Consider the following 22097-nt stretch of genomic DNA (forward strand, 5'->3'; position numbering starts at 1 on the left):
CGTGCCTGTTCAGTTGGCCATTCTGATCATGCTGCTTCTGCACACAGGCTGAGATAGCGGCAAGTTCTGCTTTAAAAATATATTGGACTTAATGAGGTGGTTTTTGTCACATGAGGAAGGCCAGAAGGGGCGTGAGGCAGACAACGTCATGGTAGGAACCCACAAAAACTCATGAGTATCCTGTAATGAACGTGCAATAAATCGCTCATCTGATGGAGGTTGCATATTTTCCCCTCCACCAATCCTGGCTCCTAGTTTGGATTCTTTAGGCGGGGAGGGAAGAGATGTTTGCGCCACTCTTGAACTTTTGAGTCTTGCAAGCGACTGTGTGCATGACTATATATGGCTGCGATGGGTTCCTGAGGTCACGGGGGCGCCCGTGCTGCTCCAGGGGGCGGCTGCCTTCCTGCCGCGGGGTTGCTCTGCGGAATACCTCTGGGGGCTAAATGCCTCATGGGGAGCAGAATTTGCAGCTAGCCAACAGGAAGGGAGGGTGATGTGTGCCTCTCACTGCATCATTTTGGACACCTTTATCATGTCTCCTCTTAGTCTATAAATCCCAAGGGCAAGTATGGTTTCCCTATGGGCAAGTGCCGTCCTTTGTTTTACTATGACCCTTTATTTCAGGGAAAGAGGTATTTGAACCACTACGGGGCGCAATGGGGTTCATGAGGTCATGGGGTTGCTGTACCCCCCGGCGTCCTGTGCTGCTCCAGGGGGCGGCTGCCTTCCTGCTGGGGGGCTGCTCAGAGGAATACCTCTGGGGGCTAAAGGGCCTCAAGGGGAGCAGAATTTGCAGCCAGCCAACAGGAAGGGTGTGTGTGCGTCTCTCTCCCTGCAATGCGCTTAGTGGAGCAGCGAGAAAGCCGGGCTCCCCAACAGAGCTTCCAGGGAGCAGGGGCGCCTTCGACCCCTGTAATTGCGCCTACAAGGCCTCCTTGCTCACTTCCTGGCTGCTCTTATCTTTTCAACTGGACTTCTCTATCCTTTTACGTCTAGGTTTCCTTGCCTTTTCGACACGCCCCCTGCCCTCTGATTGGCCAAAGGCGTGGTTTACACCCGCGTGTTCCTACTCGCCTCTTCAGTGCCCGCGAGGACGGGGCGTGAGCGGTGGAGGCTGCGTGGAAGGGGCAGGTGAGGAGAGGACTGCGAGCCTTCGGGCACACCTGGGCGGCTGCCTTGGAAAGGAAAGGCGGGATGGGGCTCTGCTTTCCCGGCTGGAGAGGCGAGTCCAGGCGGAGAGAGAGAGAGAGAGGGAGGGGGCATTGCCTGCCTGCTTGCGCGCTCCCTGCGCTCTCTGCACTCTTGGTGGTTGTTGCTGGGTCCCAGGGTTGAGCCGAGCGCCTGACTGGGTCGGGAAAGCCGGCGGACCCCTCCCCACGCCTGCCCCCTCCCCGCAGGACCCACTCGGACGCCTGGGTTGCGAGCGCTGTCCAGAGCTCGGCCGCCGCTCGCAGGAGCCCCCTGCAAGATGGCGCATTTCCCTTTTATCCCGCTTCAGTGGCGGCAGCCGTTGTCGTTGCGAAAGGAGAGAAGGCGCGGCTTCCGGAGCCTCTGAAGTGCAGGCGAGGGCAGGCTGTGGTAGCCGGAGCGGGCAGGGGGGAGAGAGAGAAAGAGAAGCGCCCCCTTTCCGCGCCGCCCCCAAGGGCTTCTCCTGCCCCACTGACTCCGGCGCCCCCTGCGCTCCGCTCCCTCCCTCCCCCACACATTCCTCCCTGCAAGCGCTCACAGGCGGGGCGTTTTAATTTCCTTTTCGCCTCTTCTAAAATACTCTCGTGTTGTAGTAATGCTTCATTTAATCTCCATCTTGGGATAATTACTTTTCTTTTGTAGACCATCTAAAGGATTATGATCTGAGAGAACTCTGGGTAGAATCTCTATTTTGTTCACTCTAGTAACAAAGTCTCTGGTTGTTAAGATCATGTCTAGTCTTGACAGTGATCTGTGTCTTTCTGAAAAGTAGGTAAATTCCTTTGAATAGCCATTTTTTTGTCTCCGTATGTCTATCAGTCCCAAATTGTCCATCATATCAAAAAAGCTTTTGGGGAGTTTGCCCTGGTGACTTCTGATATCCTTCTCTGAAGTCCTATCCATTTTTGGCACCATCACTCCATTCCAGTCACCCATCAGACACCAGCTGTCAAAGGCTGTATCAGTGAGGCTACTCATGAGTCTCTCATAGAATTCTGCTTTGTGTTCATTGGGAGCATAAACTCCCAATACCATAGTTGTGGTTCCATTTAAATTAATTTTAACTCCTATGTAACGTCCTTGTTCATCAGAGATTACCAATTCTGGTTTCAGGTGTGGTTTAATATACAAGACAACACCATTTTTCTTTTTCATATTTGCTGCGATAAATTCTTCTCCTAAAATCTTATTATATAAGAATTTTATGTCATTTTTCCTGATATGAGTCTCTTGTAGACAAGTAACATCCTGTTTTAATTTTCTCAGTTGATGAAAGATTCTTTGCCTCTTTTGAGGCCCGTTAATTCCATTAATGTTCCAGGTTAAAAATCTGTAGTCCATCATGAGTTAATCTTAGTCCGCATTTGTGGCACCAGTAGCACCCTCCAAGTCTTCGTCATCCGATTTTGTCATTTCAGGTCTTTTTTAAATTTTTCCAAAAAGTCTCTCGCTTTCTGAACTGAGTTTAGTTTATATCTTTGGCATTTTTAAATTCTGGAATAGATCTAAATCTCAGGATATTTTCATTTTCTTTTAATTCTACCTGTGCCAAAAGGCTTTGGATTTTTTTTAAAAAAGAAATCTCTTGGCACTGGAAAGCTTGCCTGGGACAAAGAAATCCATAAGCAAGGTTCCACAACTAAGAAGGCCCGCTCTCCAGTTGTCTCCCACTACACCTCAGACCTTCAAAGGTTAACCTGTTATTCAGGGGCCTTGGCTTACGCCTACAACTCCCAGCATGCCTTGGGTGGGGAGGGAAGACTTATTAGGCTTTGATGGCCATCATCTGGAAGTGGCTCACCATCCCGGGCCTGAAGGGAGTGTGCCTGGGGCCGGCTGCCTCAGTCACTAGGCACCATCAGGAGTGGAAGAGAAGGAGGGCACAGCTCTCGGCCTGTCGCCAACAGCTATGACCAAGCTAACCTTCAATTAGCCGGCCAGCTCCCTCATGTCCTACCTTTGAGCACTGACTGCACAGTGCAGTGTGGACTGGCTTGGCCAGACTTCAATTCCCAGGCTGGATTCCCATTGAGCAAGTCGGGCACCGCAACAGAAGGCATGCTGGGAGTTGTAGTTTTCTGTGGGGACAAAGAAAATCATAGGGACACTTTGGCCAAGCGTTGAAGGTGAGAGAGAGAGAGAGGGAGGGAAGAAACTAATTTAATTTGTTTTAAGGTTACATCACAGTCCTAGGAATGGCCTACCTTGCAGGGTTGTTGTGAGGATCAGAGAGTAAAGAAAGGAAGTAGCACCAGCCTACTACTTAAAGATTATTACCTCGCAGACATATATCTTAGGGGCCTCGAGCAATGTTGGGTTTATTTATTTATTTATTTATTTATTTACAGCTATATGCTGCCTTTTTCTCTCCAAGGAACCCAAGGCGGCGTGCATAATCCCCCTCTCCAGTTTATCCTGACAACAACAATGCTGTGAGGTGGGCTGGACTAGAAGCCTGTGGCTGGCCCCAAATCACCCAGTGGGTTTCCGTAGCAGAACAGGGACTAGAAGCCGGATCTCAGCCCAACACTTTAGCCACTGTACCACACTGGCTATATCAGCTAGTTGAGAATAAAAATGCCCATATCGTACGGCCTTTATACAACTCTATGGTGCGTACTGTGTTGAGTTCTGGTCACCGGACCTAAAAAAGATACGGTAGACAGAGCTGGAAAAAGTGCAGAAAAGAGCAACGTGGGTGGGAGGGTTGTGTTTCACCCGTGTCCTGCGTATGGGTGGTCTGGTGGGCCACTGTGTGAACAGAGTGCTGGACTAGATGGACCCTTTCTCTGACCCAGCCGGGCTCCCCTTATGTTCTTATGGCATCAAAAGAGTTAAACGTCGGCATAGACCTGGACAGGATTGCATTTCTGGCCACGTTAATCGGAGCACACGAGCCCCGTGCCAATCCAGCGGCCACTTCCGCTCCTCTCGAACCTGTCGTTTTTTGTAAACCCACAGCATACTCGCTTCCGTGACGAAATGGTATTTTATTTAATTGCCTGTGTATTTATCTGAATGTTTGGTTGTGGCAATTCTGGCCAGGGCTGATGGGACTTGCAGTTCACCATTTCCAGAGGTGCTTTTCCCCCTCAGGTCTCTGCATGGTTTCCACATGTAGGAGGGTTTCAGCCATCTAAGATGTCCTGCCTGCAGTCCAGCATCTGGAATGCCCCCAAGACCAATGTGAGGAGAGTTCCCCCACCCTGAAATACAGCACCACACACCTGAGATGTCTAATGTGTCTAAAAATCCAAAATATGTTGAAAGACTTATTCCCGTCACCTTTCTCTCCTTCGCAGGTGAAGAAATGCTGGTAATACCCCTTCTTCATGGTGGAGGAGAAATGGGTCCTGTGCAACCAGATCAGGTAGGGGGAGAAATCAATGATGGAGCTTTCCCCTCAAGCTGTGAATTTAGAAAGTCGAGGATTTAGACCAATGTCTTTGATTTGATGCGAGGTCATGTCGTTCCACCTTCTGCCTACGGTGACGTCTCTTTGGCATTAAGTTGGGGTGGATCGGGACCATTGGGAGACTGGAGAGGCTGGGCAGAGTGCAGGGGGTGGGCCTGATGAGCTGCATGGCCATAGGGAAGAACACGGCCCCTCCCGCCATGGGGATTAGCTTTCCCCCCACAAAAGCTGCAATCCTGCACGGTTTTAAGTGAATGCCGGAACGGGGCAGCAGCCCCGTGAGGATACCCCCACAGGTCATGGGACCGAAGCACACTTGGTTGCTCCCTCTGAAGGATCAGGTTCGTAGTTGGGGGCTACTCCAAGACCCATCATGGTCACTGGCGGCCCAAGTGACCACAATGGCTCTGAGTGGCTTTTCCCAGCTTCTAGAAGAATCGCAACACTGTCTATGAGTAGAAACCGTATGATTTCCTGTCTCCTCCTGCTCCAGGGCTTAGTGCTCTTCAAAGAGGTGGCCGTGTATTTCACCAAGGAGGAGTGGTCTCTGCTGGATCCGAGCCAAAGGACCCTGCACGAACAAGTTATGATGGAAAACTTTGCAAACGTGTCATATTTGGGTAAGCTCTGCTTTTTCCAAGGTAGAGAAAACCAGCATGTTTACAAAGGCTAAGAAATGTTTAGCATATCTTAATAACTGTGGTGTGATTGAACACCCTTCAGACTCCTATGCCAGTCTAGCAGGATTGTGGGCTCTGTTTTACAGGTTAGGAGGGGGTGAGATGGCATCACAGGTTTTGTGTAGATTTTCTTTGTCCTGTCACAAGGAATTAATTTTGTTTCCTTGATTAGAGACTCCCGCTTTCTTTCTGTAGAGACCTGTGATGTGCCAGGGATCAAGGCAGAAGAAGGACAGGGAATATTCTTAGAAAGAGCGAGTCCTGAAGAACGAAAAGAGCAGAGAAATCTAAATACTCATTTGAAAATCCACACAGGAGAGAAGCAACTGAAATGCTCAAAGTGCAGTAAAAGTTTCTATGATAAAGCTACCCTCAGAGAACATCTGAGAATCCACGCAGAGAAGAAACCATTTATGAGTCTGAAGTGCAGAAAGGCCTTCAGTTGGTGTGATTTACTTTCTTCACATCAAAGGAATTACACAGATGAGAAGCCCTTTAAATGCCTGAAGTGTGGAAAGGCACTTTCTTCGAATTCAGCGCTTACTGTACATCAAAGGATACACGTCGGGGAGAAGCCATTTAAATGCCTGGAGTGTGGAAAGGCAGTTTCTTCGAATTCTGCTCTTACTGCACATCAAAGAATTCACACAGGAGAGAAGCCATTTAAATGCTTGGAGTGTGGAAAGAGCTTCACTCAGAGTGCGCAACTTACTTCACATCAAAGAGTTCACACAGGTGAGAAGCCATTTAAATGCCTGGAGTGTGGAAAGGCATTTAATTCGAATAATTCTCTAACTGAACATCAAGGGATACACACTGGGGATAAGCAATTTAAATGCCTGGAGTTTGGAAAGGCCTATACTCGAAGTAATACTCTTACTCAACATCAAAGAATCCACACAGCGGTGAAGCCATTTAAATGCTTCGATTGTGGAAAGAGCTTCACTCAGAGTAGTTCACTTATTTCACATCAAAGAGTTCACACAGGTGAGAAGCCATTTAAATGCTTGAAGTGTGGAAAGAGCTTCATTCAGAGTGGGCAATTGACAGAACATCTACGTATCCACACAGGGGAAAAGTCATTTAAATGCTTGGAGTGTGGAAAGGCTTTCCGTTACAGTGCTTCACTTAGCTCTCATCGGAGAATCCACACAGGGGAGAAGCCATTTAAATGCCTGGAGTGTGGAAAGAGCTTCATGCAGAGTATACAACTTACAGTACATCAACATATCCACGCAGGAGAGAATCCATTTAAATGCCTGGTGTGTGGAAAGGCAGTTTCTTCAAATTCTGCTCTTACTGCACATAAAAGAATACACACAGGGGTGAAGCCATTTAAATGCTTTGAGTGTGGAAAGAGCTTCACTCAGAGTAGTTCACTTATTTCACATCAAAGAGTTCACATAGGAGAGAAGCCATTTAAATGCTTGGAGTGTGGAAAGGCCTTCTCTAATAGTAGTTCACTTATTTCACATCAAAGAGTTCACACAGGTGAGAAGCCATTTAAATGCCTGGAGTGTGGAAAGGCATTCAGTTGGTCTCATGCTCTTACTGTGCATCAAAGGATACACACAGGTGAGAAGCCATTTAAATGCTTGGAGTGTGGAAAGGCTTTCTCTAAGAGTAGTTCACTTATTTCACATCAAAGGATACACACAGGTGAGAAGCCATTTAAATGCCTGGAGTGTGGAAAGGCAGTTTTTTCAAATTCTGCTCTTACTGCACATCAAAGGAAACACACAGGGGAGAAGCCATTTAAATGCCTGGAGTGTGGAAAGGCCTATCCTTGGAGCAATAAACTTATTGAACATCAAAGAATTCACACAGGAGAGAAGCCATTTAAATGCCTGGAGTGTGGAAAGAGCTTCACTCTGAGTGCACAACTTACTTCACATCAACGAGTTCACACAGGTGAGAAGCCATTTAAATGCCTGGAGTGTGGAAAGAGCTTCACTCAGAATGCACAACTTACTTCACATCAAAGAGTTCACACAGGGGAGAAGCCATTTAAATGCCTGGAGTGTGGAAAGGCCTATGCTCAGAGCAATAAACTTACTGAACATCAAAGAATCCACACAGGAGAGAAGCCATTTAAATGCCTGGAGTGTGGAAAGGCCTTCCGTCGGAGTGATAAACTTTATAAGCATCAAAGAGTTCATACAGGTGAGAAGCCATTTAAATGCCTTGAGTGTGGAAAGGCCTATACTCAGAGCAATAAACTTACTAAACATCAAAGAATTCACATAGGGGAGAAGCCATTTAAATGCCTGGAGTGTTGAAAGGTATTCACTTGGAATCATGCTCTTACTGCACATCAAAGAATTCACAGGGGAACAAAATCGTTTAAATGCTTGCAGTGTGAGAAATACTTCTGTGATAAATTCATGTCAAAAAATTCACAGCTTTCGTTTAATGCTGTGGCCCTGTTCAGACAACACACTAAACCATGGTGCTTAACCACAAAAAGCTTAATGGGTTAAGATTCTTCCAAGAAATAGGGAAAATATTACCAATCAAGGGATTTGTAAAACTCAGTTGGCATTATTGAATATGTTTGTAAAAGAAAATAGAGTGCGACAAGAAAAATGTATTTGGCTTTTTTTTTTACAGCCGAGAATCAAATCAAATCACTTTATTACGGTCCGACACCAGCAGAAGCCGAGAAGCAATTAGTAGCAATCATCTCGTGAAGTGGCGTCCCATTAAGCTTTTTGTGGTTAAGCAGCGTGGTTTAGCATGTTGTCTGAATGGGGCCAATGTCTCAAATTTTCTTTTTCCACATAGCTATTGTTAACATGTGAACTGTCTTCCAGTTACTTGCTCTTGATTGCTTCTCAGCTGTCAACAAAAAGCAAATTAATTTTTATTCTCCTCTATTTTCTTTATGCTTAATTCTTGTATACATACTCCCCTTATTGTTGCTTTGCTTGTTCCCCATCTGATTGTTTCTGTTTCTTTCAAAATATCTTTCTATCTTTTTATTTTTTACATCTTCCTTAGTTAATAAAATGGGGTTCAATCTCCATATATAATTATTTTTCATTTTTCGTCTCTCTCTGCATATGCTTTAATTTGGGCATGGTCTGTTGTTTTTACTTGCCCAATTCCCCCCCCCTCGCTTTTTTCTTCTTAAGAGTTTCTGTCACTAGAATTATGTCCAGCCTACTAAATTGTTTGTATATTTCTGAAAAATAAGTGTGTGAGTAATCATTAGGCTTTATTCCAATCCATGTATTATAAAAATCATTTTTTTAAATATACTTTTCTACCCTGCTTTGTAGTTGTTCTTTGTAATTTCACTCATTGGTATTGACCCCTGTAAATTGTAATTCAAATCTCCTACAATACTTTTTATCTGTTAATTTTGGACAGAATCTTCTGTAGGAAATTTAATTGGTTTGTATTAGGGATGTGTACTTTGAATGTTTTTAATTTTTGTGAACCACCCAAAGAGTTCCGGCAATTGGGCGGTATAGAAATGTAATAAATAAATAAATATACAGATGACAATATTAAGTTTTTGTTGTTGTTTTTGATGTGAAGTTTAGGGGGGAAGTCAACCCCATCAAAGACCAGTAAGCTTCCATCTATAGTAGTTGGTTTCCCAACCCACAGTGCCTCCATCTTGTCTGGATTAAGTTTCGGCTTATTCACCCTCACCCATCCCAAAAGAACCTGCGGACACTGGCTCCAGAGTTCCCCAGCCTCCCTGGGATATGCAGCCGGAAACGAGAGGTAGAGCTGAGCATCACCTGCATTTGAGCTCCATCAGATGGGGGGATATCACATTTCCCTACTGTCGCTTTTCTGCCCCGGCTTTCGTTTCTGGTTACTTCCTCTTTTGAAAGAGGAAGTAAACAATGTGCCTGTTCAGTTGGCCGTTCTGATAACGCTGCTTCTCCTGTACACAGGCCAAGATAGCGGCAAGTTCTGCTTTAAAAATATATTGGACTTAATGAGGTGTGTTTTGTCACGTGAGGAAGGCCAGAAGGGATGGGAGGCTCATTCCATTATGAAACTTGCAGTGACATGTTCTCATTCACATCTCTCAGCCTAACCTATTCCACAGGGTAGTAGCAATGACAAAATTGGGGGAAGACCATTATAGTTAGCCATGAATTTCTGGTAAGTAGGTGGGATAGAAGTGTTCTGCCAAAATAGATAAGGTCAAAGGAGTATAAAAAGGATCTTTAATGTAATGAAACAACTCCCAACACATTTCAGCTCTCAGGTCCTTCTTCAGCATTCTTCGTTCGAATGCAATGGATATAATTTACTGCTATTCTAGCACAGCTGGGTGTAATCCAATTGTCTGCCCTGAAAGGCAGTTAAGAAATGTTTTAAATAAACAAACAAATAAATAAATAGTATAATCCATATTGCGACTCCATCGTGGGGGCTAGTCAGGCTTTAATCCCCACAATTGCTATTTGCATAATGAGAAACGGTTTCCTTGGAGTGAATAGCTCCTTTTTTTCAATGCTGACGGTAGTTGCAGGGTCCTGAACCAGATTGGGATTACTCCAGGAGACAAAATGTTAATGTCCCCATTCCACAATCTTGATCGATACCACCACATGGAATTCATTTTTAAAAGCCAATCACGCAATTGCTAATTGGATGTTTATGGTCTTGTCTATCTCAGCCCTGTGAGGATAAGAGGGAGCGAAGCGGACCAATTCTTTGACGCAGTCTAACCCATTGTCATCGGCTCCGATGTTCTGAAGCTTTCCTTACTCTTATTCTCACAGAGAAGTTGCCATTCCAGGCAATTCCCCAACAATAGATTGTGCCTCACCCATCATTTTCTTTTCCAGCTAATTTTGTGGAATACGGACTATGGCCCGGAACGGATAAGGGAACACAGTTTCAGTGGAAGTTTTGGAGCTTCTTATATCTGTCACAACTACTAATGTGTGACTTGGAAGTCGCCGTTCCGGGCTGTTTTGCAGAATACGGATTATGGCCGGGAACGGGTTTCGGAACGTGGTTTTCTGAGTCCTCTATCCTTTTACGTCTAGGTTTCCTTGCCTTTTCGACACGCCCCCTGCCCTCTGATTGGCCACAGGCGTGGTTTACACCCGCGTGTTCCTGCTCGCCCCTTCAGTGCGCGCGAGGACGGGGCGTGAGCGGTGGAGGCTGCGTGGAAGGGGCAGGTGAGGAGAGGAATGCGAGCCTTCGGGCACACCTGGGCGGCTCCCTTGGAAGGGAAAGGCGGGATGGGGCTCTGCTTTCCCGGCCGGAGAGGCGAGTCCAGGCGGAGAGAGAGGGAGGGAGGGGGCATTTCCTGCCTGCCTGCCTGCCTGCTCCCCGCGCTCTCTGCACTCTTGGTGGTTGTTGCTGGGTCTCATGGTTGAGCCGAGCGCCTGACTGGGTCGGGAAAGCCGGCGGACCCCTCCCCCCCAGCCGCCTCTGCCCCCCCCCCCCCGGACCCACTCGGACGCCTGGGTTGCGAGCGCTGTCCAGGGCTCGGCCGCCGCTCGCAGGAGCCCCCTTTATCCCGCTTCAGCGGCGGCAGCCGTTGTCGTTGCGAAAGGAGAGAAGGCGCGGTTCCCGGAGCTTCCCAAGGCCCCTTCAGTGCAGGCGAGGGCAGGCTGCGGTAGCCGGAGCGGGCAGGGGGGAGAGAGAGAGAGAGAGAGAGAGAAGCGCCCCCTTTCCACGCCGCCCCCAAGGGCTTCTCCTGCCCCACTGACTCCAGCGCCCCCTGCGCTCCCCTCTCTCCCTCCCCCACATTCTTCCCTGCAAGCGCTCACAGGCGGGGCCGGTGCCAGACTATTTTGCGCCCTAGGCAAGGTGAGCTACTTTCACCGCCCCCCCCACCAAAGACTGGGAAAACTTTTCCATAGACTGGGAAAACTTTGATTTTTCCCAGTCTCATCCGCCTATATTTCTGAGCAGGGATAGGTATTTTTAACATACAGTGCAACTCCGCCTCCCTTTCTGTTTCTTCTGTTCTCTTTTGAACAATTGCTATATTCCAGTCGTGGGAGTCATGAATGTGGTCCCTTCCTGCCATGCCGCCATCTTCTCCCAGGGCTCAGCTTCCTTGGCTGGTTTCTGGCGAGTTCCTCCCAGATGCCTTTGAGCCAAGAGGGAGGAAGGCTGCACTGCAGGCCTGGCATACTGGGAGGTGTGTAGTACTGGCTTGCAGAGTGGCTGGTTTTAAATAAAGCACCGGTTAGTAAACCAGGTCACTGTGTGCGAACCCGGTTACTATCTCTCAGTCCTAAATCAGCTCCCGTTTTCCTGGTCTCCTTCTACCTGACTTTCTCCAACTGCCACAAACCCCGATCACCGTTCCGTTCTAGCCTCAGCTATCAATCATTCCTCCATTTCAATGGTCTAGTTCAGCTTTTACATAAAAATCATAACCTTTATACAGTAATTCTTGCATCGTTCTTGGAATGTTGTGGTTTAGTTATAACACGGGAGGGGGAGGGGGAGAAACGCAGCATTAAAAAATCTCATCAAATTAAAAGGCCTTGGATTTTTTACGTCACAGTCCTAGGATTGGCCTACCTTGCAGGGTTGTTGTGAGGATCAGAGAGCAAAGAAAGGAAGTAGCACCAGCCTACTACTTAAAGATTATTACCTCACAGACATATATCTTAGGGACCTCGAGCAATGTTGGGTTTATTTATTTTTTTATTTACATTTATATCCTGCCTTTTTCTCTCCAAGGAATGCAAGGCGGCGTGCATAATCCCCCTCTCCATTTTATCCGGACAACAACAATGCTGTGAGGTGGGCTGGACTAGAAGCCTGTGGCTGGCCCCAAATCACCCAGTGGGTTTCCGTAGCAGAACAGGGACTAGAAGCCGGATCTCAGCCCAACACTTTAGCCACTGTACCACACTGGCTATATCAGCTAGTTGAGAATAAAAATTCCCATATCGTACGGCCCTTATACAACTCTATGGTGCGACTACACTTAGAATACTGTGTTGAGTTCTGGTCACCGGACCTAAAAAAGATACGGTAGACTGAGCTGGAAAAAGTGCAGAAAAGGGCAACATGGGTGGGAGCGTTGTGTTTCACCCGTGTCCTGCGTATGGGTGGTCTGGTGGGCCACTGTGTGAACAGAGTGCTGGACTAAATGGACCCTTTCTCTGACCCAGCCGGGCTCCCCTTATGTTCTTATGGCATCAAAAGAGTTAAACGTCAGCGTAGACCTGGACAGGATTGCATTACTGGCCACGTTAATCGGAGCACACGAGCCACGTGCCAATCCAGCGGCCACTTCCGCTCCTCTCGAGCCTGTCATTTTTTGTAAACCCACAGCTTTGCATACTCGCTTCCGTGACGAAATGGTATTTTATTTTATTGTCTGTCTGTATTTATCTGAATGTTTGGTTGTGGCAATACTGGCCAGGGCTGATGGGACTTGCAGTTCACCATTTCCAGAGGTGCTTTTCCCCCTCAGCCTTTCTCCTGGTTTCCACATGTAGGAGAGTTTCAGCCATCTAAGATGTCCTGCCTGCAGTCCAGCATCCGGAATGGTCTCCAAGACCAATGTGAGGAGAGTTCCCTCACCCTGAAGTCCTGCTCCACACACCTGAGATGTCTAATGTGCATAAAAATCCAAAATATGTCGAAAGGGTTCTTCCCAACACCTTTCTCTCCTTCACAGGTGAAGAAATGCTGGTAATACCTCACAAGTCACTCCTTCTTCATGGTGGAGGAGAAATGGGTCCTGTGCAACCAGATCAGGTAGGGGAAGAAATCAATGAGGGGATGGACAGGGGGTGGCCTGGGTGCCTCTCTCCCTTGCACTCTTCCCAGGGCCCGAAAGAATTTCTTCCTTTCTCTTTGGTTTTGTCAAAGTTGCCAACTTCAAAAGCTCTCGGTACTGACAAGGGAGGATAGAGGCCCTGGGGTAAAATGATAGTTGTGAAGGCCCTGGTTTAATGCATCTCCAGGTAGTATGGCTAGGAATGGAGCTGCCAGTCAGTGTTGACAATACTGGGCTAGAGGGATCCATAGCCTTTGGAGGATACTAATCACCTAGACACCTTCTAGTCTGGGTTTCAACTAGGGGTGTCTCTCTAGACGCCCTATTTATCCTGAGAGGGCTGCACAGTAGTGCTAAGTTTGTTATATGATGCAGTCACCAATTCACAGCCACCATTGAGCTTTCCCCTCAAGCTGTGAATTTAGAAAGTCAAGGATTTAGACCAGTGGTTCCCAAACTTTTTCAGGTAACCGCCCCCTTGGTTCCACAAACTCATGCCCAGTGCCCCCTACAATACACTATAAAAGTCATTATTCAGAATAGCGGTTTTCAACGACCCACTAAGGAAGATAATAATAATATTCAAAACAGTAACAATTTATTGAATATTTATTCAAAATCTAATTACATCTTTTCCCTCCCTCCCTCGGCAAGGCTGGGGCAGGTGCTTCCAATTTAAAGAGGCTGCGCTCCTTTGGATCCTGCTGGTCTGGGCGCCCGAGCTGAGCAGTGGCGGTGGCTGCTGGGTGCAGGAGCTGAGCTGAGAATGAAAAACGGGCCGCACTGCACACGGCGCCTTTAAATGGGAGGCACCTGCCACAGGCTTGCCAAGGGAGGGAAAAGAGAGTGAACGCCTCTGATTTGCAGCCAGCGTGGCAGGGCCCACCAAGCAGGGTCTCTTCATTAGCGTTTTGGTGCTTTTGAAACATTTCAGTTCACCGTTAAAAGGACTCTTCTTTAACGGTATTAATACATGTGTGGATTCTTCCCCTATATGGCTTGGGGCAATTGAGGTCAGGAGTGGTAAACTTGATATTTTATAATATGTATCTCACCACAGACAAAAAATCAGCGCAACCTCTGACTTAGGTAATATGTAACTTTCACAGCTAAGGACCTCAGAGGTGCTAAACAGTAACCACCCTCTGTCCTGTTCACAAATAAAATCCTTTTTGACTTCTGTCACTATAAATGAACAGAGTCTACTTCGGATCCCGACGCTGCCACCACTTATTTATGCCACGACACAGGCTCTGAACACCAGACCCGGCCGAGGCTACTCCCTGCTCAAGCCAAGCACCACCGCTTGATACGCCTGAGGCAAGGGATAAAGCCCACCTTCCTCCAAACTATGTGGAGAAAGGGGTTTAAAATGGAGAATGGATTTTAATATATATAATAATGCGCTGTGAGTTATATCTGCTGAGGTGAATGATTGTCAGAGTGGGTGTTAAATGAGTAAACTTAAGATGATAAATGCCAAACAGACACGTGGGACTTTTGTGGTAGTTTAAAAACAAAACAATCAAAATTTATTTTTAAAAGTTCATAAGCTTTGTTTCAAATAACAACATTTAAAACCCTTTTTGAAACCTTTCATACAATCCGGTCACTCATTCACATTTGCGCTTTCCTTTTTCTCACACAATCACTCTTGAACTTTCTTTATTCTCAGTATTGATTAATATACTTCCACTACATGCACACCACACTCTAAAGACACCACTCACTACACTGACTCTCAAATTTCCCAGAACTTAAGTACCATAAACACAGAGAGCACTACAGACTCTAAGAGTACCTAACAAGTCCCTCACAATCCCCTCAGTCCTTCCCTTATATATGACTCCTCCCCCTCCCCAGACATTCTAACTCCGCCCACTCAGCCCAACATTCTAAAAACCACAGACTTACAAACCGCAGACATACATTTGGAATTGACTTGTGGGGTGTAACGCCACAGGCGGGATGGGGCTCTGCTTTCCCGGCCGGAGAGGCGAGTCCAGGCGAAGAGGGAGGGGAGGGGGCATTGTCTGCCTGCCTGCCTGCGTGCTCCCCGCGCTCTTGGCGGCTGGCCTGGCGCTGGGTCCCAGGGTTGAGCCGAGCGCCTGACTGGGTTGGGAAAGCCGGCGGACCCCTCCCTCCCCAGCCGCCCCTGCCCCCCCCCCCGGGCCCACTCGGATGCCTGGGTTGCGAGCGCTGTCCAGGTCTCGGACGCCGCTCGCAGGAGCCCCCTGCAAAATGGCGCATTTCCCTTTCTTTCGCACCAGTGGCGGCAGCCGTTGTCGAGGCGCGGTTCCCAGAGCATCTGAAGTGCAGGCAAGGGCAGGCTGTGGTAGCCGGAGCGGGCGCGGGGGGAGAGAGAGAGAGAGAAGCGCCCCCTTTCCACGCCGCCCCCAAGGGCTTCTCCTGCCCCACTGACTCCGGAGCCCCCTGCGCTCCTCTCCCTCCCCCCCACATTCTTCCCTGCAAGCGCTCACAGGCGGGGCCGGTGCCAGACTATTTTGCGCCCTAGGCAAGGTGAGCTACTTTCACCGCCCTCCCCCCCAAAGACTGGGAAAACTTTTCCATAGACTGGGAAAACTTTGATTTTCCCAGTCTCATCCGCCTGTATTTCTGTGCAGGGATAGGTGTTCTTAACATACAGTGCAACTCCGCCTCCCTTTCTATTTCTTCTGTTCTCTTTTGAACAATTGCTATATTCCAGTCATGGGACTCATGAATGAGGTCACTTCCTGCCATGCCGCCATCTTCTCCCAGGGCTCAGCTTCCTTGGCTGGTTTCTGGCGAGTTCCTCCCAGATGCCTTTGAGCCAAGAAGGAGGAAGACTGCACTGCAGGCCTGGCATACTGGGAGGTGTGTAATACTGGCTTGCGGAGTGACTGGTTTTAAATAAAGCATGGGTTAGTAAACCAGGTCACTATGTGCGAACCCGGTTACTATCTCTCAGTCCTAAATCAGCTCCCGTTTTCCTGGTCTCCTTCTACCTGACTTTCGCCAACTGCCAGGAACCCCGATCACCATTCCGTTCTAGCTTCAGCTATCAATCATTCCTCCATTTCAATGGTCTAGTTGGGCTTTTACATAAAATTCATAACCTTTATACAGTAATTCTTGCATCGTTCTTGGAATGTGGTGGTTTAGTCATAACACAGGAGGGGGAGGGGGAGAAACGCAGCATTAAAAAATCTCATCAAATTAAAAGGCCTTGGATTTTTTACCATTTCAATCTTTTTATTATTTCCAAACACCAGTAAATAAAAAACACTAAAAAACAAAATATAAAACATATAAAGACAACCCTTGCCTTGTTCCTCTCTGTACTTTGCATGGTTTTTATAGTTTATTTATTTATTTGTTTATTTAGAATATTTATATACCGCTCCCCATTGAAAAATTTCGGAGCGGTGTACAAGGTAAAATAAAAATAAAAAAACAAAACAGTTAAAACAAAATTTAAAAGAAGCAAAAACAGAAATTTTTGCTGCTCCCTGCTCAAGCCAAGCACCACTGCTTGATACGCCTGAGACAAGGGACAAACACCACCTTCCTCCAATTAATAGCAATACCTATATATATATATATATATATATATATATATATATACACACACACACACACGCACACACCTCTCTTGGAAAATCAAACAAGTTAAAAGAACCCCATTTTTATTAGTCCACTTTTTGGCTCCAGTTTTAAAGTCCAGAAGCATCACAATGTCCACAACAAAGTCTCACTTTACTGGTGAATTGGACGATTCCTGGCGAGACAGTCCATCCACGATGATGTTCTCTCGACCTGCTACATGCTGGATCTCTGCGTTGAAATCTTGGATCCCCAAGTTCCCCATTAATATTTATTTGTGCCTTTTGTGAAGAATAAATCGATTTAATCCATTTCATGAAGTTATCTCCAAAACACATTTCTTCTAAAATTTTGAAAATAAAGTTCCAATTAACATTATCAAACGCCTTCTCCGCATCAAGAAAAATCAAGGCCGCATGTTTCTCTGGATGTTTATCTAGGTATTCCACAATATTTAAGATGGTTCTAACGTCTTTTAACTGTCTTTTTGGTAGAAAGCCACTCTGATCTTCATGAATTATCTCTTGTAGAATTTAAAAAAAATCTTTCTGCCAGTATTGTTGTGAATAATTTATAATCATTGTTCAATAGTGAGATTGGTCTGTAATTTTTAGTCAAAGTAGGATCTTGTCCTTCTTTCGGTATTAATGTTATATATGCCATTTTCCAAGTATCTGGTATCTTCCCGGTATCCAGGATGGAGTTCATTACGTTTTGTAGCGGTTGTAACAACTCCTTTTCAAAGTTTTTTAATACGCGCCTGAAAAACCGTCTGGGCCCAGTTTAATTTTTCTGAATGCCTAAACCATTTCTGTTACTGTTATAGATCTATTCATGATCTGTTTCTGTTCTTCTGTAATTTTGGATAATTTTTGCTTTTCAATGTATTCATCTATTTTCTCCGGTGCAACCTCGTGTCTTTTGTATAAATTCGAGTAGAAATGGCGGAAGCTTCTTTGTATGGTTGTATTATCTTTTAGTTCCAGATCTCCTTCTTTTATCTTTATTATCGTGTTCTTTTGTCTCTCTCTTCGCAATTTGTAAGCCAACCACCTCCCTGACTTATTTGCAAATTCAAAATTCCTTTGTTTCATATAATTTAATTTTGCTTCCATCTCTCTTAACGATAACATGGATAGCTGTTGCTGTAGTATTTTAATTTGCTGGATAATGATTGCACTTCCGGGCGTGTTCTTTAATTCTTCTTCTCTTCTTTAGATTTCGTTCATAATATTTTGCATTTGCTCTTGCCTTTCCCTCTTGAGCCTTTTATTTTGTTGCATGAAGTAGCCTCTAATGGTTGCCTTATTTGCATCCCAGACCATTCTCACATCTGTACCTTTATTTAAATTTATCTCGAAGTAGTCTTTTAATTTCCTTTTTGCCTCTTCTAAAATACTCTCGTTTTGTAGTAATGCTTCATTTAATCTCCATCTTGGGGTAATTACTTTTCTTTTGTAGACCATCAATAAAGGATTATGATCTGAGAGAAATCTGGGTAGAATCTCTATTTTGTTCACTTTAGTAACAAAGTCTCTGGTTGTTAAGATCATGTCTATTCTTGACAGTGATCTGTGTCTTTCTGAAAAGTAGGTAAATTCCTTTGAATAGCCATTTTTTTTGTCTCCATCTGTCTATCAGTCCCAAATTGTCCATCATATCAAAAAAGCTTTTGGGGAGTTTGCCCTGGTGACTTCTGATATCCTTCTCTGAAGTCCTATCCATTTTTGGTACCATCACTCCATTCCAGTCACCCATCAGACACCAGCTGTCAAAGGCTATATCGGTTAGACTATTCATGAGTCTCTCATAGAATTCTGCTTTGTGTTCATTGGGAGCATAAACTCCCAATACCATAGTTGTGGTTCCCTTTAAATTAATTTTAACTCCTATGTAACATCCTTGTTCATCAGAGATTACCAATTCTGGTTTCAGGTGTGGTTTAATATACAAGACAACACCATTTTTCTTTTTCATATTTGCTGCGATAAATTCTTCTCCTAAAATCTTATTATATAGGAATTTTATGTAGTTTTTCCTGATATGAGTCTCTTGTAGACAAATAACGTCCTGTTTTAATTTTCTCAGTTGATGAAAGATTCTTTGCCTCTTTTGAGGCCCGTTAATTCCATTAATGTTCCAGATTAAAAATCTGTAGTCCATCATGAGTTAATTTTAGTCCGCATTTGTGGCACCAGTAGCACCCTCCAAGTCTTCGTCATCCGATTTTGTCATTTCAGGTCTTTTTAAATTTTTTCCAAAAAGTCTCTCGCTTTCTGAACTGAGTTTAGTTTATATCTTTGGCTTTTAAAGGTGAAGGTAACACCTTCTGTAAAGTCCCACCTGAAAATAATCTTTTTTGTTTTAAGATTGATATCAGGGATGCATAATCCTTCCTCCTTTGTAAAATCCTCATAGGAATTTCCTTTAACACAATTATCTTTTTCCCGTTAATCTTCAATCTGTTAGAGTAATGCTCTTTGAGAATCTGCTCCCTTGTATTCTTTTTCACGAAATGGACCAATACATCTCTTGGTACCTTCTTTGTCCTGGCATAAGTAGAATTTATTCTGTAGACTCTGTCAATTTCATTTTCCAGGATTTCCTCATCTTGATCAAGAAACATTGCCAGATTTTTAACCATCTCTTCTCTGATGTCTTCATTTTTAAATTCTGGAATAGATCTAAATCTCAGGATATTTTCATTTTCTTTTAATTCTACCTGCGCCAAAAGGCCTTGGATTTTTTTTAAAAAAGAAATCTCTTGGCACTGGAAAGCTTGCCTGGGACAAAAAAATCCATAAGCAAGGTGCCACAATTAAGAAGGCCCGCTCTCCAGTTGTCTCCCACTACACCTCAGCCGGTGTTCAAAGATTAACGTATTATTCAGGGGCCTCCCAGCATGCCTTGGGTGGGGAGGGAAGAATTATTGGGCTTTGACGACCCTCATCTGGAAGTGGCTCACCATCCCGGGCCTGAAGGGAGTGTGCCTGGGGCCAGCTGCCTCAGTCACTAGGCACCATCAGGAGTGGAAGAGAAGGAGGGCACAGCTCTTGGCCTGTCGCCAACAGCTATGACCAAACTAACCGTCAGTTAACCGACCAGCTCCCTCAAGTCCTACCTATGAGCACTGACTGCACAGTGCAGTGTGGACTGGCTTGGCCAGACTTCACTTCCCAGGCTGGATTCCCATTGGGCAAATCGGGCACCGCAACAAAAGGCATGCTGGGAGTTGTAGTTCTTGTTTTCTGTGGGGACAAAATCGTACGGACAGCTTGGCCAAGCGTTTATGTATTTGTGGTTACCAAGCAGTAGAGGATACAGTTCATTATGTTCTATACTGTACTATACAACACCCCTAGGAAAAAACATCAAGCGAGATTTCTGGCTTCAATTACTCATTATACAGATCTGGATAAAATTGGCAACTCGTCTTCCTCTTTTTCACTTTCAGTAGGGGTTCCGCAAGGCTCGGTGCTTGGCCCGTTGTTGTTTTCTTTATACATGTTGCCCTTGGGTAAGCTTATTCAATCTCATGGCCTCCAATATCATCTGTATGCCGATGATACACAATTATATCTCTCATCTCCGGAACTTTCTCCTGATGTTCACGATCGTATCTCAGCATGTCTTTCAGATATCTCAGCCTGGCTGCTTCATCGTTGTTTGAAACTTAATATGGCAAAGACTGAATTGCTTGTTTTTCCTCCTAAACCTTCTCCTCACCTCTCATTCTCTCTTACTGTCAATGATGTTACGCTTACTCCGGTCAATGAAGCTCGTAGTCTTGGCTTTATATTTGATTCCTCGCTCTCCTTTAGTCCTCATGTTGAGGCAGTAGCTAAATCCTGTCGCTTTTTCCTGTATAATATTGCCAGGATTCGACCATTTCTGTCTGTCTCTTCTGCCAAGACGCTTGTTCATGCACTGGTTATTTCTCGGTTGGACTACTGCAACCTTCTCTCTGGCCTTCCTTCTTCTCACATCAGTCCATTGGTTTCTGTCCACCACGCTGCCGCTAAGATCATCTTCTTGGCTTGCCGCTCTGACCATGTTACTCCACTTCTGAAATCTCTCCATTGGCTTCCAATTCACTTCAGAATCCAATATAAACTTCTCTTGTTGACCTTCAAAGCTTTTCACGGTCTAACTCCTTCCTATCTCTCCTCTCTCATCTCACACTATTGCCCCTCTCGTGCTCTTCGCTCCTCTGATGCCATGTTTCTCGCCTGCCCAAGGGTCTCTACTTCCCTTGCTCGGCTTCGTCCATTCTCTTCTGCTGCCCCTTACGCCTGGAATGCTCTCCCAGAACATCTGAGATCTACAAGTTCAATCTCAGCTTTTAAAGCTCAACTAAAAACTTTTCTTTTCCCTAAAGCTTTTAAAACTTGATGTTACTCGGACTCTAGACTGTTAGTTTTTCCCTACCCTGTGCCTGTTTACCCTACCCAGTGCCTGTTTGCATTCTTTCCCCCCTTATTGCTTTACTATGACTTTATTAGAATGTAAGCCCATGCGGCAGGGTCTTGCTATTTACTGTTTTACTCTGTACAGCACCATGTACATTGATGGTGCTACATAAATAAATAATAATAATAATAATAACAATAATAACCTATTTACAAACACTGCAAAATCCATCTTGTTAAACTGGCTTGCTTTGCAGTGAAAGCGGCAAAAATTAGGAAAGACTTAGTGTCCCCTGGTGATAACTAAGACTGCTGGTAAAAATCCCAGCACTATATATGATGTTTTATATGTAAAAGTTCAAAATTTGAAGTTTAATACAATGCTGTAATGTAATGTAATGTTTTTATATCTTGACTCTTGTATCTGGCTAAAACCCATGCTGGGTGGCCTTAATAAAATTGGTGGCTCGGAGTAGCTTTTCCCAGCTTCTAGAAGAATCGCAACATTGTCTATGAGTAGAAACCGTATGATTTTCTTTCTCCTCCTGCTCCAGGGCTTGGTGCTCTTCAAAGAGTTGGCCGTGTATTTCACCAAGGAGGAGTGGTCTCTGCTGGATCCGAGCCAAAGGACTCTGCACGAACAAGTTATGATGGAGAACTTTGCAAACGTGGCATATTTGGGTACGCTCTGCTTTTTCCATGGGTTGAGAAAACCAGCATGTTTACAAAGGCTAAGAAATGTTTAGCACATCTTAATAACTGTGGCGTGATTGAACATCCTTCAGACTCCTCTGCCAGTCTGGCAGGATTGTGGGCTCTGTTCTACAGGTTGGGAGGGGGTGAGATGGCATCACAGGTTTTGTGTTGATTTTCTCTGTTCTGTCACAAGGAATTAATTTTGTTCCTTGTTTTGAGACTCCCATTTTCTTTCTGTAGAGACCTGTGATGTGCCACGGATCAAGGCAGAAGAAGGACAGGGAGTATTCTTAGAAAGAGCGAGTCCTGAAGAACGAAAAGAGCAGAGAAATCTAAATACTGTTGAGACCTGTGATGTGCCAGGGATTAAGGGCCAAAGAGTTCACACA

General features: G+C 45.4%; 1 protein-coding gene across 1 annotated transcript; it reads left to right on the forward strand.

Moving 5' to 3' along the window:
- Window positions 1–1099: 1099 nt before the first annotated feature.
- LOC134396330 (zinc finger protein 420-like) lies at window positions 1100–8599 on the forward strand. The gene is made up of 4 exons (XM_063122792.1): window positions 1100–1134; window positions 4494–4561; window positions 5100–5226; window positions 5482–8599. Exons 2-4 carry the CDS (start codon window positions 4502–4504, stop codon window positions 7563–7565), a joined length of 2271 nt encoding a protein of 756 aa, XP_062978862.1. The 5' UTR covers window positions 1100–1134; window positions 4494–4501; the 3' UTR covers window positions 7566–8599.
- Window positions 8600–22097: the final 13498 nt, after the last annotated feature.

The sequence above is a fragment of the Elgaria multicarinata genome, chromosome 3, assembly GCF_023053635.1.
Source record: "Elgaria multicarinata webbii isolate HBS135686 ecotype San Diego chromosome 3, rElgMul1.1.pri, whole genome shotgun sequence".
Taxonomy (NCBI): Eukaryota; Metazoa; Chordata; class Lepidosauria; order Squamata; family Anguidae; genus Elgaria; species Elgaria multicarinata.